Genomic DNA, 19,795 nt, shown 5'->3' on the forward strand with positions numbered 1-19,795 from the left:
GAAAAGCAGGGATCCGTTTGGAACAGAAAGTTCCTGTAAATAACAGCTACACCTCGGGGTGTTTCCTCTCCCAGTAGCTGTGAAGAAAAGGCAGCTAACTCTCGGGTTTTCCTTGGAACATATTCCCGCTGGCCAGGGCTGTGGAGCTGGGTACGAGCATTTATTGTGGTTTGGTTTGGGCTTTTCCTAATTTTTTTTTTCTTTATTTTTTTTTCCCTCTTTCCAGGCGAACGCCGCTGTGGGCTCCGCTCACGGAGATGCTGCGGAGGGGAGGCAGAGCTTCGGGAATGGCCCCGGCGCTCCTGCCCCGGGCTCATGGATGATTCTGGCGCTGAGTTCCCCGGCTCCTCGGGAGCCCCGGCCCGCAGCGCCTTGGCATGGGATCCTGTTGTGGGTGGGATCTTTTCATTTGTGCCTTTCAGCCGTCATTCGGGTTCTGGAGGGGAGCGCTGAGCGCTGAGGGCTCTGGGCTCGCCCCGCCCGGGAGTTTGGGTCCTGCTGGATCCCGATTTTGCGGCCGGGGGCAGGAGGCGCTGACAGGAGGAGGGCAGGGAGGCGATGCTGGGCCGGCACACAGCGATCGCCCCGCCAGGGCTGCCCGCGGGCACGGGCGGCGCTCCGCACCCCTCCGGAGAGCTCGAAACGGCTTTTCAGCGAGCTCAGGTCCTCCCATCCCATCGCACCCCATCCCAGCCCTGCCTGCCCTCCCCCGGCCACCCTCGTGGTGCCGAACTGCGGCCAAGAGCAGCCCCCGAGCAGCGGAGCTGGCGCCGGGTGCTCTGACCGAGCGGAAAATCAGAGCCCGGAGAGAGAGCGGAGCGAGGAGCCCCCCTGCCCCGGGCACGGCCCCCGGCGAGAAGTGACAGGCGGGAGGCGGCGAGGCCATCGTAACCATCTGTTTATTGATCCACATGGCATTGACAGGATTACACGGCGGCGGAGCAGAAATGACCCCATACCAGAAAAGCAGAGCTGTCCCCCGAGCCGGGGCTCTGTCCCCACGCCAGCCCCGCCGAGCCCGGCTGCTCTCAGGGAAGCCAGAGCCCGGACACTCCTCCGGCCGCAGCTTCCCCGGTGACTTCTCCAGGAGCAGACCTTCCTCTTCCTCTTCCTCTGCCCTCCCCGCCTCCCCCCTCCCCAGTGACAAGTGCTACAGGTTAAAAATTGGGCTACATATTAAATATAGGGCATTGCCTTCAAGTAGGGCTGGGGTATTACACAAATAACCACATTTTTTTGGTATCGCTAGCATTTTTTTTAATGTCCATCATAAGACACCATTAAAAAACCCAACAACTTTAGCCTTCTTTATCTACAAAGATCTCTGATCTCATCTCCTTAGTCTGGTGATCTTTTACCCTGCACATACAAGTATTAGAAGCATTATTAAGAATCGTATCCTTCAACACATTTAAGAATTATATTATTATAACAAATAAGACCAAAAATTAGATTTTATAGTTAAATATTCTGTGAGCCAGACAAAGGGGCTTTACTGTACAAGCGATTGTGCATTCTTTTTTTTTTTAAAAAAAGCAAATTATAGTGCAAAGCAAAAAACATTGGCCTGTCTCGTGACCATTTGCATACAACAGAGGTGCATCTATTTACACCTTCACATGACAATATGTCATAAAAACAACATTGTTGCCGTTCTTTTCATTATTTTCTCTTTTAAAACTCACTACAAACAGTCTTAAATTAACCTACAACTACGAATGCCTTGTTTCCTTTGTGCTTTCAACCAGTGGGACGGGATGACAAATGCAAAAAGGCACCAAAACACAGGCTGCCATGTCCAGCTCCAGAGCCAGCGAGCGCCGGCGCTAAGGCAAGTGGAGGTTGCAGTTAGCTGGGGTAAGGCTTTTTAAAAAAAAATATTATTATCATTATTATTATCATTATTATTATTATTATTGTTGAAAAGAGTTGTTCTTCGTTGCTTATGGAGCTCTGAGTGGTCATGGCAGCTCTCCAGGGCAGCCAGGATGTGCTGCTCCAGCCTCGCCGTGGTAGTGCAATTCCAGCGCTCTGTGCTGAGGGGGACTGGCTGCCAGCTGGGAGCTGGGGACAGGTGACAAGGCTGGGACGGTCTGACTGAGGCTCAGGGGCCAGGAGGGCAGCTCTGGGCATTCGATTTTCTTGCGTTTATGGGAGAAGTGGAAAAAGAAGGGCGTGGTTACTGGTGGCACTGGGGCTGGGACTGTCCTCCGGCTGCAGGGAGGGCTCTGCAGGGCACTGGGTACTGCAGTTATGGATCCCCAGGAACCTGTCTGTGCCCTCCCAGCCCTGCCAGCACGAAGAATCCTGAATCCAGCCCCAATTCTCATGCCAGCAGAGGGCACAGGTGGCCCGCAGGAGGTGACAAACCCTGTTTGGCATCAGAGCCAAGCCCCCGAGCTGGCCCCGGAGGAGCCCCACAGCTGACTCCCAGCATGGCCCTGTTTGGTTGCAATCTCTGTGGTGTCAGCTGAGAGGGTGTGTGGTGCTTGGCAGACCTGGTTCCTGCAAATGCCACCTGATGCCACCGCCACCAGTGGCACCTTGAGTGCCCCCTCTTCAGCTTATTCCTCTACAGCAAGATCCCTGTGCTCGGGGGCACCTGGGGAAGGACAGGGTGGTGAGGGGACGGAAGAGGCTGCACAGCATCAATTCACAACATTCCCACCACCAGGAGTAGAAACTGCTCCTTTCTCCAGATCCCAGAGCTTTCAGGAGGAGCTGACACATGTGAGTCAAAATAAAAAATTGTGTTAATCCTCTCTGGGGGAGAACATGGGAAAGGAGCAGAACAGAACTGTGATGCTTCGCCACCAGCTGTGAGTGTTGCCACTCAGAGGGGACGGAAGGAACACCTGGAGAACGGTGGCAAGGCCGTGCCAAGGCTCCTGAGCCCCTTGGAAGTGCATCTCAAACGTCTCAGATTGTCCTGAACGCCGCCTTCACTTCAGCCACCATCACTGAGGTTTGCTAAGGGGAGCAAAGAGCTGAACGGTGAGGTCAGGACAAGAGAGCAAACAAACAAAACAAAACATCTCCATAAAAAGTACATCTCACGTGTAAACATGGAGGGGAGGGGTCAGCCAGGCCCGGGGTCAGCCACGTTACTGATTGACGAACGACGACAGCGACACCAAAATGAACAATACAACTTGTGTCGTCAACAAATAATAACAATAATCACATCACAGCTCTTGTTCACGTGGCTGACTGAGCCCCAGTGCCCCTGGCTGTGCTGCAAACCCCACTGCTCTTTGGTGCTCAGGGACCCTTCACCAGCGGGGAGGGAAAGACAGGAGACAATGGGGTTTTTGTCTTTTTTTCTCCTTTTTTTTTTTTAAGTTAAGTTTGGTCCTCCTGCACTGGCAGAGAGATGGCTTGGATGACTCCCTGGTGTCTTCTCTTCTCTGAGCCATTTTGCAGAGGAAGGGTGAGATTCTCCTCACTTCTGAATGCTTTGTGTGGGGAAGAGGTGCGAGTGAGATGAACGAGAAGTGTTCTGCAAGTACCAAACATCTGATTCCACACGTGTTTGGGGTTTTTTCCCTATGTACAATCCACATACCTAAAACATACGGAAGGAACCACATCAAGCGACACATTCAAGCCTCGTGGGTGTTCACCTTGAAATGCAATGAAGGTCTCGGTTGATCTTCGCTTGATGTTTGCATGCAGAGGATCCTTAACTTTGGGTTTGGAAGACTTTGGTTTAACTTTTCCCTTGGCATCACTTTGGTCACTCCGAAAAGGAGCCACGGTGGCTGATTAAGTTAAAGACACGGGTGCCCAGCTGAGCTCCTCCTCAGTAGGGTCTCCAGACGGACTCATCCATCCTGCCCGTGGTGCTCATGGTGGTGGGGGAATTGCTGTGGCTGCCGTCCGCGTCCACGCCGTCGTTCTGCGCGCCCAGGCTGGCGTTCATCAGGTTGTTCCCCGCCGAGGCGCTGGTGCAGGACGAGAGCATGCGGGTGGGCGAGCGCTCGCCTCCCGCCACCATGGAGAACTGGTAGGAGCCCGAGGACGTCCCGTAGTACAAGTGGTACGGAGAGGGGTTGGCCTGGAAGGGCCCGCTCTGGTTCTGCGTGGAGCTGGGGTACGGGGGCGGCAGGTAGGTGTGGTGGAAGCGGGTGGTGGTGGGCATGCTGGTCATGCTGATGCCCCCGATGCCCGTGGCCGAGGGTGTGGCCGTGTAGGGGAAGGCGGCGGACATGGCGCCGGGGTAATGCATCCGCGGGTCGGAGAAACGCGTCTCCGTCAGCGCCGGCAGCGTGGGGAAGGAGCGCTCGAACTGCCGCGGGTCCGAGAAGGGGCTCAGCTCTGACGTGCCTGCCGGGTGCAGGGGGAGAGGGGGTGGTTAGAGCGTTCCCAAGGAATCACAAGGGAAAGCACCTCCTGGGTCTGCCAGGGAAAAGAGCTGAGGGACTTAAATAAAAACCCTAAACCCATTTGTTTAAGTTGCTCCCATTTCCTGTCCTAAAATTTGTTGTTTCCTATCCAAGAAGGGACACGGCTAAGCTGACTTCTCTTAGGGGTCTATTCATCTCGGGCAGATTAAAGCAGCACACCCCATAAACACAGAAAAAAGATGTTTAGCCATGACATCAGCTGTGTAGTAAATAAATGGAGGCAGGCCCCAGACGGCCGGGCCCTGGGATCATCCATCCCTGCTGTATACACACACACACACACACACGGAGACAGGCAGGAAAAGCTGGAGCCCAGACCAGCCTGCTAAGCCTTCTTGTGGGTGGCCTGTTTGTGCTGATACCATCAGGGGATGGAGCTGATAAACACACAGCTGAAAACTCCCAAGCCAGGAGCCACTATATCCCTCTGCTTGAGTTCTCTGTGTATTTTTCTCCTTGCAAGAGGATAAAGAGAGTGAGAAAATCAGGCTTTCTACTGGGGGAAGGGAGACTCGGGGCAGCGTGGTGGGAATGTTCCCCAGCTCCACTGGATCATGGAGCCCCCCATGGAGCCTTTTCCTGGAGGTCTAAACCCAAAGGGGGACGCAGCCAGCTTGAAATTGGAAAGGGATGTTGGCTTGGGATCCCGTCCTCCTGCAGGAAGGCCAGGTTAGAGGTGGGACTCCACAGCAGAAGCTCCTTGGAGGAACTGGAGCCATTCCTGTGGCTCTCTCAGCTGTCCCAAGGCTGAGACAGAGCCCAGGAACCTCTGGCCATGGTGCATTAAAGCAGAGAGAAATGAGGTTTGCTCTCCAAGGAAAGTGCCCTTCAGACCTCCTCTTTTTTCCTCTTATTAAAAGCAGGGCCTTTCTCCTTTGCTAGTGGGACACCATCCAGCCTCAAAAGTGACTTTTTTTGGTCACATCAGCTGGATTTTGTATCTCTCAGGGCAAGAGAATGTGAGGTGAGTATGCTAAACACGCCTGTTGGTTTTGGAAATGCATATACATACAAACACACGTCCAGAGGATTGTGTGGCTGCTCTGCATGCACAGGGACGTGTGTTTTAGATCTATTTATTACAATGAAGCATTTTTAACTTCTCAGGGCTGGCGTTCCAGGCCCCAAAGCATTTCCCCAGGAGAAACCTCTTGATTTAATCCCTTCCAGCTACCTAGTGACACGGGCACGCTCTGGAGGAGCAGGTATGGAAGGGATTTGATGTGAACCTCCCTTCTGATCCCAGGTGAGTCCTTCAGCCATGGAAGGAGAAGGGGAGGATCCTCCCTCCCTCCCCTGCAGCCCTTTTGCGGGCGCCCAGCAGCGCCTGCCTTCCCACGCAGGCTCCACGGAGGGGAAAGGCGGGGGAGCACCTGGTTTGTGAACGTGGCTGCGGCTTTGGGGCGAGATAAGAGAGGAGCAGCTCCAAGCTGTCCCGAACCACACTGCTCTGCACACACCCGGCGTTGGAAAGCGCCCGTGGAAGCGGCTGCCCGGCCACAGGGCCAACCCTGCTCCATGCTGGGCTGGCTGGAAAAGCACAGCGGTGGGAAAAACGCTCCCAGCTTGATTTCACAGCCCAGCAGGGACCCATCCCAAAGCCGTGCTACAGCCACTGCTGCTGCCAGGCACTGAGGTTTGAGGGAGCTGAGGTTTGGAGACCAGCTCTGCAAGAAGCAGCCTGACCACAGCCCCGTGGCGGTGGCAATCCAGCAGCATCGCGGCTCGAGACAGGACCATGGGGCGGAAATCCTGCCTGCACACGGACTGGAAAGAAAAAGTGTTGTCTTCTGAAAGCCTCCCCTTGAACTCGGCAGGCCTGCAGTGAGAAAAAAGCAGCCAAATCCCCCTCAGCCCCCAAAACACACAAACTGCTGCTCACTGCCTTCCCAGATGACAATCGCTCAGACCACGCTCCTTCATTACTTTTCACAGCTCCATAAATAATATTCCATAAAATGCAAATCGAAATCAAACCTGAGTGCCCAGGGCACATTTCCTTTTTCCTCTATAACTCACTCAAAGAGGGTTTTTTTTTTTAGAGGCTACATTTTATTGGCCTGAACGTGCACTGTTTGGCAGTGACTCCCTGCTACTAATTTGGACAGGAGCATGAAAGAGTGTTAATTACGGGCTCCATGTGTGACAAGGCACAGCGAGGCCGTGGGGTCTGGGGACACTCAGGTGGGCAGAGAAAGAGCTCTGCCAGCCTCTGAACCCCTGGCCAGAGCACCTGCAGGGCCGGGATCTGCAAATTCGATCCTTCAAAAAGCAAATCCCTCGCTGCAAACCCCTCAGACAGAATCCACACCCAGCAGAGCCACGAGGCATCCGAGTGGCCATAACCGGCTGGCTTTCACCCCCGCCGGCCTTGGGCTCTAAGTCTGGCCCAGAACAAAGCTCCAGCTTTCCCTGACGGAAAAGCTCTCAGCTTTTCCCCGAGGCTACAAATAAAGCCCCAAACCGCTCTGAAAACAAAACCGCGGCGGCCGCGGCCCGCGCAGGGCCCGCCTGAGGGGGTCCCGCCGCCAGCAGGGGGCGCCCGCCGGGCCGCGGGAGGCGGGAAGGAGGCGGCCGGCAGAGGGGGCCGGGGCCTCGCCATCGCCTCAGGGCCGGCGCCTCAGGGCTGCTGCTGTGCCCCGTGTCCTTCACCTCAGGGCAGCCCTTCTCTCATGTGTCCTTCACCTGAGGGCTCCCCTCCATCTCATGTCCTTCACCTCAGGGCAGCCCTTCTCTCATGTGTCCTTCACCTGAGGACTCCCCTCCATCTCGTGTCCTTCACCTCAGGGCAGCCCCTCCATCTTGGTCCTCACCTCAGGGCTGCCCCTCCGTCCTGTCTCCTTCACCTCAGGGCAGCCCCTCCATCTTGGTCCTCACCTCAGGGCTGCCCTTCTCTCATGTGTCCTTTACCTCAGGGCTCCCCTCCATCCCATGTCCTTCACCTCAGGGCAGCCCCTCCATCTTGGTCCTTGCCTCAGGGCTGCCCCTCCATCCTGTCTCCTTCGCAACTGTCTCTCCAGTTCAGCATCCTCGCCTCAGCACCCTCTCCATCCTGGCTCCATCACCTCAGGGTTTCCTCTCCATCCCCCATCACCTCAGGGTTTCCTCTCCATCCCATCTCCTTCGCCTCAGGGTCTCCCCTCTGTCTTGGTTCTCATCTTAGGGCTGTCGCTCCATCCCATCTCCTTCACCTCACATCTGTCCCTTCACCTCAGTGCTGTCACCTCACAACTGCCCCTTCCATCTTGGTCTTCACCTCAAGGTTTCCTCTCCATCCCATCTCCTTCACTTCAGGGCTGCCCCTCCATCCTGGCTGCCGCAGATCGGAGCCACACAGCCCCAGCACCAGCCCTGCACGCAAGGAAATCTCCACTGAAACAACCCCAGCGAGATCCAATTAAAACACGGCCATTAACACCCTCCATAACCACCTAACTCAGCAGCAAGGACCCTCTGCCACAGCCAGGATCAAACAGCAGCCTGGAGCAAGCAGCTGCTGAGCAAAGCCAGGGAACAAGGAGTGGGTGAAGCTGCACCCTTGGACCCTGCGTTCCCCTTGGAATCACAGCTCAAAATGGGCTTAAAAAACCCCTTCTTGCTGTCCCCTTCCCTAGCACACCTCACACACATCTGCTCCGTAGTGCTGCCTCCGAGGATTTACTACGGTTTTCCCTCGCTTACTCGCCGTCCAGCCCCCATTTGCTTTTTTGGACCCTGGCAATCCGAGCTTGAGTACTTCAGTTGTCCAGTTGCCAATCAAAATATTTGAAGGAAATGTTTATTTTCTTCTCGAAATCACACCAGCTGCTGCACTAACTGAATAAGCCCATTTAGCTGTAAGAATTTAACCATTGTAAGAGTGAATTGAGTCCCCCAACTACTCCAAAATCTGACCCAATCTATCAGCGGAAATGTCAATGTTTTGGATGGGAGTTTGGGGAAGTGTGGAATGTGTATTAAATAAAAGCCATGTAAAGGTCAAAGCCCTGATTAGTAATGCCACTGTCTCCTCCTTAGGGCTGAGCTGCCCCGGGGACTGCAGAGGCCGGGACACACCCCATGATTTAATTGTGCAGCTGCAATTTGCACCTTTTGAGGACCCCCAAGTCCCCCCTGCATGAGGAGCCGGATAGAAACATGCTTTGAAAGCTGCTCAGCCACTTTCCAGATAAAACAACAGCGCTGCAGTGACACAGCAGCTCTCTCTGCATCAGAGACAATACAGGTCTTTCCTTGGGTGGGTGGCCAGGACATAAATGCAAAGAGATGCCCCTGATGGGAGCCAAACCTCAGCTGGGTCATGGTGGCGAGGGCTGGCCATGAGGTGGGAAGGGCTGGTTCGTGAGGCTGCCAACCACAGAGGTTTCTCTGGGTGTGTTCAGCCTCCTCCCTTCTGACCACGTTGGGTTTGGGAGCTGCCTTGGATGGAGTGGAACTGGTCCCTGCACCCTGGCAGGGTCAGGGCTGGTGGATCTGCTCTGAGGTCCCTGGAAGCCTTCAAGGAGATGAGGCAATGAACCCTGCAGATGGTTTTAGGGATGGATGTGCATCCATCCCAGAGGAGCAGTGGGTGCTGCCACTACCTCCTAACCCAGGAACACATCTGCTCTGCCTGGAGGGAAGAAAGGGCAGCAAAAGCAACATCAGGACCTCTTCAGCGCTGCAATGGTACCCAGACAACCAGCTCACCCCGGGCACGTGGCAGAGCACAGCACCAGGGCCTGATGTACAGCAGGATCACCACTATCAGATTATCTGGGGCCAGGCAGCGACGTGTGGAACCTGAGCAGCTCCTCAGCACCCCAGATACCACCTGGTCCCCACCTTAGAGATGTGGGGAGCACGCGGTGGCTGATGAACCCAGTCAGCAATAAACCTGAGCTTGTGTGGATGTTACACAACAAATACTCACAGTGTGTGAGACGCACAGAGAATAAAGGGGATTTAAAGGGAACTTGATAGCCTGCCACTCTCCAAGTGTATAGAATATAAAATATCATCAGCCTGGCCATAGATCACTGTTCTAATTCTACGCACATGTGTGCCTTGCAAAATTGTCATGAAAAATCTACCCCAGGGGAAAAAGCCCTGCTTTCCTGTCTCGCTGCACAATGATTGACGACAATGTAAACACTAATGATACTTTATGCTTCTGTATATAACACACCAGCATGTGAGTGACAGTGGGGACAGACATTCCCGCTCTGGATATACCTCTGGTTGTTTTTTCTCCGCTCACTTCTGTCACGCTTGGACCTCCAAGCCATCTTTGAGCATTTTTCTGATCTTTGTCCCTCTCTGCTTCTTCCCCCTGATGACAATGACTCCATGTGGGAGCACGGAGAGGCAGGTGGCCAAGAGAAGGAGAGAATCTCCATGGGAAGGTGCACGAGAGGCATCTGATCTGTGAAGGCCCAGCTCATCTCTAGAGAAGGAGCTGCTCTCCTCCCCACCCACGCATGCAGGCACGCTCTCACGCCTCTGTCACGTATGTTAACAAGTTCATTTGTTTCCAAGTCAGAGCCAACTAAAAAAGAAAACGGCCCCTTCCTCTCGGCCCACGTAAAACAGAGCAAAATATATTTTGGGGGAGGAGGGGAGGTGTTGAAAAAAAAAAGGAGGGTGTGAACAGCATCCGTTGTTACACGCCCATGGAGCAGTGCTCTGTATCTGATAGAACCAGCTCACAAACTGGGTGCACGGACTTCCTCTGCAGAGTCTGAAAAAAAAAAATGCAAACCCCAAACCAAAACACAACAACACAGAGGTCCTTATCACAGCATCGCCAGGCACCACCTCAACACTGCCAAGCACGTTTGCTGCTCAGTTTTGTGATTCTCCCCAAACACCCTGTGCTGCCATGCACACACACACGTGGCCCCAAACCCACCCCACTGAGCAGCACAAACCCAGCTCCTGGGTCCTCTCCCACCCCAAAAACGCGGGGCAGCAGTTGAGGGGAAATTTCCAGGTGTTCCCAACTCAGTGGATCATGCACCTCATCTCAACCTCCTCCGTAAACCCTTCCAGATCCATTGGGATGCTCCAATTCTCTGGACCCATCCTTCTGGGAAGAGCCCTGCTCCTAATTCCAGTGTGAATTTATGCAGAACCAGTTCAGCCCCATGTCCTGTGCCTGCAGTGTCCTCCAGAGCTTACATTAGCTCCTCTGCCTCGCCGTGTTTACCCCCTGGATGTATTTACACGGAGCAATCAGCTCCGTTCCCCGCCTGCCCTTCTCTAGACTAAACAAGCCCAGCTCCCCCAGCTTCCGCACAGCCTCGCTCATCCCAGAGCCCTCTGCCCGCATCGCCTTGCCCGGCACATCCCGCAGCCCCCGCCGCTCCATGCAGCCCAGCTAATGAATAACGGTGCTAATTGGAGCGGGTGGGTGGGCTGAGCGGGGATCGCGGGCACTCCCCTGCGCCCTGCCTGCGCTTTGCTCTTTACCTCTATTCAAAGGGTATTAAAACAAATTAACAAGCCCTGACTACATAAAAGGAAGCTGCTGGATTTACAACCCAGCCTGCAGCTAGACCACCTTGCCTGCCGAGCAGGTTTGGGCCAGGCCACGTCTGCCATGGGAATCCCGCTGCAGAGGGGTGATGGCACAGGGGATCCAGCGGCCAGGAGCCCGGCGAGGCAGCGACACCCGGGCTGGGGGCTCCCCACCCCGCCCTGAGAATGGCACTGAGGATCCCAGCACACTGGAAATCCCGTGTTAAAGGCAGGATAGCACCCCTGAGGCAAATTCCAAGAGACTCCTTGCTGTTCTCTAGGGATGCAGCACCCTGAGCTGGGGCTGGGGTTGGCCACATGTCCACGGCACAAACGCGGCGGTTGCGGGTGCCTGGACTCTGTCCTGGGGGAATCTCCTGCCCAGCACTGCTCTGTGGTTCATCTGTGACAGTTCCATGCCAAATTCACTGGAGGGACATCAGAAATGTAAAGGAGAGGAGCAGAAAAGCAGTTTAAAGATAGACACAGAAGCCTGAAAGCAGGCAGGAAACCCATCTCAAGCGTGTTCCTTCCTTTGAGGCTGAAGCTGAATCCCACAATATGTTTTCTTCCCACTAATGCTTGCCTAGCTTCCTTTGGAAACAATTTAGTCTCTGCCCGTGGTAGAATGTTTTTATCCATTAAGAAACGGATATTTTAAAGAAACCATAAGTCAATCTGGACAGGGATTAGGAAGCAGCAATTCAGTGTATTTGCTGGGCCCATAATTCAGGACTTAACCTCAGAGCAGCCACGTTGCATTTCGGAAACAATAGGGGCACTTGCTACCTATGCCAAGAGGCTTCTTAAAAGTAATGCAATACTTTAAAAATGTATATTTAAAAAGAAAAAGAGAGAGAAAGACTTCACTTCAAAGGCATATGATGAAGCATTCTGCTGATGATAAAAATGTTGTGCTGGCCTGAAGTAATGGATTGGGAATGAAGCTGAGTGAATTCCAGACCAGGAGATCTGAGGTTCTTCACCAGTGAACAGGGAGTCTCCCAAAAACCATTTCACAGGCACTAGGGCTAAGAGAGGCTTGCAAAAGGATCTGACATTTACTGTCCTCCCTGTGAAATCAAGGGAGTTTGGCTTCTCTGGAGCAAAAACAGGAGTGTGCAGGGGGATGTGGAGTGCCTCAAACAAAACAGCTCGCTCTGGTACCGAGGAGACCCAATCTAAAATCCCTTTGCAGTTGTCCTGGTGAGCACAAGGCCCCTCCATGCTGCTGGACAAGGCACACAATTGCTTTTGAGTGGTTGAAGATGTTTCCACCACAGAACTCGGGCGTGGGCGGTCCTGCTCTGCTGTGCTGGGAACAAAATGGTTCAGCCTGAGCCACTGCTGAAACGCAGGCAAGGGAGGACACAGAGAATTGGGGGCTGCTCCTGGGGAGGACGTGTGTCTGTCACCAGCCCACCTCCCCTGAGCCAGGGGCCCCGAGAAGCAGCTGAAGGCAGACAGCAGAAGTCCCTTTAACATCTTGCTTCACTTCTGAGAGCTACTTGATTTTTTTAAGCTAAAAGGCAAAACCCGACTGAAGCAGGCACGCAAGGCTCTGGCTTCGCGTGCCCCGTAATAAGGAACCATTTCGAGCCATCCTAATGACAGCTTGGTGTCTCTCTGTGGGGACGGCAGAGCTGGGATTGCAAACACTCAGATTTTCCAGACCTCTCTGGAGAAGCATTGGGCCAAATCCTCAACAGAGGCTCTGCTCGGTTGAAGCCCGGGAAGCAGAGCTGGATGGTGATGGGGGTCTGCCTGTCTGACCTGCCCAGCACTGGGCCAGATTCTCCTCACAGCTACAGGGGTGAACCCAGAGTTACTCTATTTACTCGCAGAGCAGCAGAAGTGGGAATGAGATCTGGTGTGTGCAGGATTGCCCGTGTCCATCCCATTTGGGGACAGGCATGGGAAGGGATCGAGTCTCTGCCCATCTGAGTGGGGCACGGCAAGGCCAGAGCCACTGAAATTCCCTGATGCTGGAGAGAGCAGGATTCGACCCGCTCGGTATCGGAGCCGCGCTCTCTCCTCCCGTATTTCCGGGCATGCCCTTCAAAAACCATCGGCTTTCTCTTACCGGGAGGGTTTTGGTTTGAGACCATCTAACCTCAGGATGATCATTTTACATGGGGGCTATTTATAACCTCCAGGGGCTGCTTTACTGAAAGCTTCTGCGAGTGGCTGAGGGCCAGACCCCTCTCCCACTCCCAGCGGCGTCCTTGCCATGATCTCCACCACAGCCAGGGCTTTCCCTCCTCAGGAGGAGAGACTGGACTGGGCCAGAGCACACACATCTCCCAAGAACCCCAATTCTCTCAAAGATAAACAGTCTCCTGCCTGCCTAAAAACCCAAACTCCACGTGCCATGTGCAGGGATTTGGGGCGCTGGGATCCCCCCACAGTGGCCGAGGCCGTTCCTGAGCATCCCAGCTCCAGCCTGCTTTTGCCAGGAGCGGATTAGGAAGCTTGTGCAAACTGCTTGGTCAGCAGAACAGGGAGCCGAGCACCCCTGGCACACGAGCAGAGGGAGCCGGGCACTGCTGGAGGGAAAAACTTCCCTGTCCCCCTCTTAATCCCTGCACAGGGGAGCTAAAAACATTAACCTTGGGAAGCACCCCATGGAAGACAGCGGGGGCCGGATGAACCCCAGCCTGCCCCATGGCCCCTCCCTGCTGGTATCTCGTTCTGCTTCCCACTAATCGGCCTCTCCTGTGTGTTACCCAAGAACGTGCCAAGTCGTGAGAATTACAGGCCTGTTAACTCCCGTGTTGTTCTTGGCACGGGCCGGGCTCCACTTGCTCGGGTAAAAATTATGATCTTTGTGAATAAGCCGTGTGTGTGTGTGCGCGAGAGAAAGAGGGGTTTTTAAAATGATGATTATGATTGGTCGCAGCCAGAGCTGTGTCAAAAGGACAGGGCTGAGATGAAAATTACTGAGCTGCTCCTGCTCCGAGTTACGCTGGTAGGAACCCGCAGTCATTTTAAGACGGTTCCTCCGACTCGGGAACAAGGGAGCCAAGAGCAGAGCGTGCACAAACCGCCTTTTGCAGCATTCCTGGGACTTCGGATTCACTCCGCAGGAATGATTTCAGAGGCTAATTTTGTGTGTCTCCACTCCTGCTGTCATTTGACATTTGGGAATTTGGCAGGGGTGGTAGCTTGTGGCCAACTCCATTTTTTTTCTCGTTGAATTTGTGTCATCACCTGATTCTTTGCTCCAAACGGCGCTCTTTGGGTTTCTGGCACTGCAGGGGGCTGTGCTAATTTAAAATACAAATCTTTTTTTCTTCCCCCAAGAATCTCTTCCTTTATGATGCGGCCAACGGGACAAGCCTAGAAAACTCTTTCTCTCTCTCCTGCTTTTTTTAAAAAACCCAAATGATAGTCCTACACAAAATGCCCATGTTCTCATAAACCCTGCTAATATCAATGAAAATTCCAAGCGTGGAGATTTGCATTTCAATGAGAAAGAAATTAAATTTTCCCTGTAATTTTGGGTTGGGAGGAGCGGCACAGCTTTTACAGTTCGGGTAACATTTTCAAACATGTTTTTACACCCAAAACCCCCTCTTTGCTAATGACACCGAGGCTTTCAAACAACCGTATTCCATCTGAAAACACAGCACGAGGGTTTTGGGAGTTTTTCCTATGAAACTTTCCCAGAAGGGCCTATTCTCACCAAAATTCCAAATACAGACAGCTTAAATGTTGAAGCCCTGTTAGTATCTCTGCTGATTTCTGAAGGAAAAGAACCAGTGAGACTAAAAGTGCATGGAAAAGCAGCACAGAAAAGGACAGGAGAATGGTCTCTTAATTCATCCTGGTGGCATCTGCCTGTGCAGAAAGACAGCAGCAACACAGCAGCTGAGATATTTTAATGCCTTGCTTGGTTTGGGATTGAAATTCTGGGATGAGCAGCCTGATCTCCGCCAGGTAACTCCAGTGGCAATTCCTGCCCCTGTCCTGGCAGCAAGCTGCGGATTCCTGGGGAACGCCCAGGGACTCGGGCGCTCTTTGCCGCTGGCAGATCTGGGAAGAGCAAAGCTCTGTGTGTGTGTGTGTGTGTGCCTGTGCAGGTGTGCATCCGTGTGGGGAATTATGCTGGAGCTGGGTGAGGGATCACCACGCTTGGCACCCACACAATGATAAGAAACCGTTGGGATTAGCATGTAAAGCACGGAACACCCTCTCTGGCTGATGCATAACCATAGCGCGGCTGCCTTCATGTCAGAGGAGCTGCTGGGTTCAAAGGGTGCTGCTCTCACCTCCCTCACGCTCCTGCTGCTCAGTTGTTCCTCAAAACCCAGATCTAGTGGTGCAAAAAGTGACTTAATGGGTGCAAAAAGGCTTCCAAGGCCAAGAAATCCACACGAACCCCTCCCTGGCTCCCTAACCAGGGAGAGCTAGACTCCAACTCTAAAACCCCATCCAGAGGGTTGTTCCCTCTCAGCCATGCCAGAAACATGAGGGTTCGGGGGTGACACGGGGACACCCAGGTGGTTACCTTGGATTGGAGTCTGAGCCTGGGAGCCAAAGTGGCTCGGGGTGCTGAGGGATCCACGGGGGTTGGGTGTTGTCGGGGTGACTCTCATGGACTGGCGCAGCCGTTCCAGCTCTCCGTAGCGGTCGGTGAAGGGTTTGGCTTGGTCTTCCAGCTTTTGTCTGTGCCCTGGAACATGATAAAAGAGTCTGGTATCTGATCAGCTCCCCTTTGGCTGCAGCGCCCTGGTTACACAGGGAGCCAGCGCAGCCTCTGTCTCTGTGGTTTGCTGTTACTCACACAGGATAATGGGTGCCAGCCCCAGCAGAGAGCAGCTCCCAGGGCAGGTGGACACAGAGTGACCCACAGGGGAGGCTCCAGATCGTCCAGAAAGTCTCCAGTCAAGGAGCTGGATCAGGATGCCCCTGCCTGAGTGACCAAGCCCCACCAGCCCTCACCGACTCCGAACGTGGGAGACATGCAAGGCAGGAGAAACCGTCTCCTGGCAAAGTGGGGACTGGGGAACTGGCAAACATTGGATTTTAAGTATTTTCTGCAGCGTTTGCTTATTGCTTAAAGAACAAACTCCCATCTTGCTCCAGCCCCCTCCCAGCTGTGCCCACCCAGATCAGTCAGAGCCAAGTGGGGCTGGAGGAGGCACAGGAGGGATGGGATCAGCCCTCGCTGGTACCACACCTCGGCCACCTCACTTTGCTTCTCTCTGTTCCTCTTTCCTCCCCATAAAACGGGCAGACTAATCACCCACCTCCCCCAGGCAGGGCAGCAGCTAATGAGCGTTCATAAAGCACTCCCAGCTCCTTAGGTAGCAGCTGCTGGCACAGGGCAATAATTATTAAATTTATGCTAATTGTCCCGAGGCGAGAGGCGCATGAAACGCACTTGATACATAACTTTCACATTTTACTGTATTAATCATCTCCAAACAGCTTCGCTCTCTCTGGACCGGATTCCAGTCTCAGTTACACCCGCACAAAGCTGGAGGGGCTCCAGAGGAGCCTCAGCTTTACATCAGCGCGGGGTTCAGACCTTGGCTTCTCCTTGTTCTTCCCCTGCCGCAGCCAGACTGGCCCGCAACACCCCCAGCTCTCTGCACCTGCCACGGAGGGACCGTGCCCAGGTGGCACCGCCTCATCCCGGCCCCGTCCCAGCGCTCAGGGGCACTGGAGGTGTGCAGGCACGCCGGGAGAGAGGCTGGGAAGAAACCCTTCTGCAGCACTTCAGAGAGCTGGCCCTTATCAGATCCTACAGCCCGACATCCACCAAGCCAAGCTCAGCTCTTGGTGGCTTCTAAAGAAGAAAAGGAAAGCAAAGCAGCGCGTTTAAAAGGCGACGAAGGCAGGCAGCTCTCGCCCTCACCCCCCTGCCCTTCCCCCTCACATCTGCACGGCTCTGTGAGCTGTGTCAGTTTATAGCAAAGTCACAGAAAGTCCCCACACTTCCCCCTCCTTAAATCCAGCATCTGGTATCTCCTGATCTCCCCTTGCCTGGCTCAGGCTGTGCTCGCCAGGCTGGCTGTGAGGATGCTGGGATGGGAGGGAAGCTCCAAGGGGAGCTCACACTCCCAGCTGAGCTCCACGGGTGTCCCACCAGAAAACCCCCCCCAGCCACAGATTCTGAGGGGCTTTGACCCCTCTCTGCTCTCTCCACATCCAGGTGAGCCCCACCATTTCCTGCAAGCTCTGTAATCCCCAGACTTGCAGGGATGTGAGAGTCCAAACCAAGTGAAAACACGCTGGCAGCAGAGAGGAAAACTTGGGGAGGACGAACCCAGCAGAAAGCAAAAACCCGGTGGTATTTTGAAAATGTATTTTCCCTGCTGTGTGAAGTAAACCAAGGAAACCTCAAAGCAAGACCATAAACGATCTATTCTCATCTCTGTGCGTCCCCAGACCTCAGGCACCTCTGCATTATCCAGGGCCTTTGGAGCTGTGAGCAGCATCTGTCATGTGGTGCTTTCTCTGAGATGTCTTGTTTTAGCCCACATTTTATTATTTCACTGTACATTTAAGCACAGAAGAAGAAAAATAGTGTTATATTTCACCTTTACCCAGTTTTTTTTGAGCAGAGCTTCGCAGGAAAGCCAAAAAGGACTTCAAAGACCAAGTTCCCCAGAAATCTAATGAAAATTAAATTCCCTTCCTCTATCTCGGGACAAACCCTATCCTGTGGTGGTATCTGGCATGTGACAGGGAAAATCCTGAAAAAATATATCAAGTGATCTCTATGCTGATAATGTTTTTAAAGATTATTCAGCCATGCAGCCCCACCAAGGGCTTCATGTGCCTGTGTCATGCTGCACTGTGGTTGCTCTGGTGCCCGCGCTGTCGTAACGTGGGCACAGCCCTGTGGGCTTTGCCAGCCTGGAGCAAACACCCTCCAGAAGGGGCTGGTTTGTGGGGAGACCCAGCACTTACCAGCAGAACCCCTCCAAACCCCTGAAACTATCCTGCTGAAAGAAAAGGGGAAAATTTGATGCAAATGTAAGCCAAGGCAAATGCAGGAGTGGTGGGATCAGGGCTCTTCCCAGCTCTCCCAGACCCTGTCCAGTCTGTGTCCCACCCCATCCCCACGTGTGGGACCTGGCAGCCCCAAACCCTGTGAAACAAGGCAGAGAATGAGTTAAAAACCACCAGCTTGGCCTGCCAGCCCTCTTTAGCTCAGGCTGTCTCCCCAGGACTTCCTGCCGCTTGTCACTTAGGGCTGGGGACGTCAGACTTTGTCACGCAAGACAGAATCGCTGTTAATGGGTTTCTTTCATCAGAACAACCTGAGCTTTTTAATTTCTGCAGCGGTTGGCTTCATTAAAAGCCCTTCCCCATCTGCCCACAGCTGTCACGGAGAGGAAACCAGCGAACAATAGCTCATACCTTAGAGAACAGGAAGGTGGTTTCTACCTTCACCCAAGCCCTGACTCAAAGCCTCCCGAAGCCAGTGGGTGGATTTTCGACTTCAAACAGCCCCAGCCCTCATCCCAAAAAATCTGTCTGAGAAGCCTTCATCACCCCGACCTGTGAATTTTGGGGCACAAAAGGCACTGCTGGGGTTGGAGATTCTGCGCTGCATTTCCAGCTGGGCCACCGCTGGCTTGCAGGTCAATGTTTATGGAAACAGCAGAGCCCAGCATGGTCAAATGGTGGCAGCTCCTGACCTTGGGCACTCCTCGTCAGCAGCGCCAGGGTTTTAACGCTGGATCGGGTTTCAGAATCGGTTAACTCCGGTATTGAACGTGACATGATGTAAACATTGACAGATCACCTAGGATCCTGATGTAATAACAAGATCTGTATCAGCATATCAAACAAACTATCCCATTGAACACTTCCCAGCTGGAAGAGCCGCCGTGAATTTGACACTTTAGGCCAGTAATAAGAAGCATACTGGAAGTTTTGGGTGTTTCCTTGGAATGCAGACAGCGAAACAGTGTGTGCCACACGAGCTCAGGCCCTCAGAGCTGTGATTTAAAGACATGCCTTCTGCATTAAAATATTTCAAAGACCAAACAAAGTCTGCTCTTCCTTCTAGGAGTGTACAACCTGATGTGGCTTCCCAAGCTGCGTCCAGGATGGGGTTTCCAGGCTGTGGAGGGGGAGTTCCAAAAGCAGCTGATTTCCTCAGATTACTGAGATGCAGAATATTAACTTGAGCGAAGGTAGAAAGGGGCTCCAGGAACCTCACGGCTCAAGTGACACCAAAATCTCAGACCTGAGAGATTTGATTTAAAAAAACTCTCTGTGGGGTGGGTGGAAGTCCCAGTTCCCTGATTTCTCTGTAGATGGAGTTAGACGAGAGCCAAGGAGCTGCACAGCCTCCTCCCAGCCCTGCTGGGCTCAGAGCTGGGTGTCACGCTCATCCCCAGCCCCCGGCTCAGCCCCGTGCTGCCGGGAGAGCAGATGTTGGGAAGTGGCTTGGCCCTCCCCGTGAGCCTGGCTGCGGAATGCTGGCGGCAAGCTGGAGCGGAGGAAACGCCGGGGGACGTTCACGAGCACACACACACACTGCACATCATCGCCTCAGCTCCAGACAGGAGACAGAGCCAGGAGAGGGTGGCATGGGCTGCCACAGCAGCTTGAGCCGCACTCAGCCTCCTTCAAAGCATCCAGGCATCCCCCTGGCATTCCACCATCCTCCCACCAAGGCTCAGCTCAACTATTCCCAGCCTAACTCCAGGGCTGAGCCAAGCTCACCAGGAGCAATCCCTGCGCATAAAGCCATGGCTTAGTCTCTACACGTCCGTGAGAAGGGACCACAAGAAAGGAATCAGCAGTGGATAAAACTCTGTCTCAATGTGCAAAACACCTTTCAAATCCCTCCCGTAGCCCTCGAAATAGGTACTTCAGAGAGACACGCCAGTCCTCTGCAGAGGCTGGAATTTTTTCCCAGTCTG

At 53.7% G+C, this 19,795-nt stretch overlaps 1 protein-coding gene across 1 annotated transcript in view; it reads right to left on the bottom strand.

The window, feature by feature from the left end:
• Positions 1–799: 799 nt before the first annotated feature.
• The window catches only part of RUNX3 (RUNX family transcription factor 3), a 33,497-nt gene continuing 14,501 nt past the window's right edge, over positions 800–19,795 (bottom strand). Inside the window, exons 4-5 of the mRNA XM_038160953.1 lie at positions 15,415–15,579; positions 800–4,326 (exon numbers count right to left, since the gene is read on the bottom strand). Of these exons, the coding sequence (XP_038016881.1) occupies positions 3,803–4,326; positions 15,415–15,579 (689 nt within the window). The 3' untranslated portion in view covers positions 800–3,802. The remainder of the gene's footprint in view (positions 4,327–15,414; positions 15,580–19,795) is intronic.

The sequence above is a fragment of the Motacilla alba genome, chromosome 23, assembly GCF_015832195.1.
Source record: "Motacilla alba alba isolate MOTALB_02 chromosome 23, Motacilla_alba_V1.0_pri, whole genome shotgun sequence".
In the NCBI taxonomy this organism is placed as follows: Eukaryota; Metazoa; Chordata; class Aves; order Passeriformes; family Motacillidae; genus Motacilla; species Motacilla alba.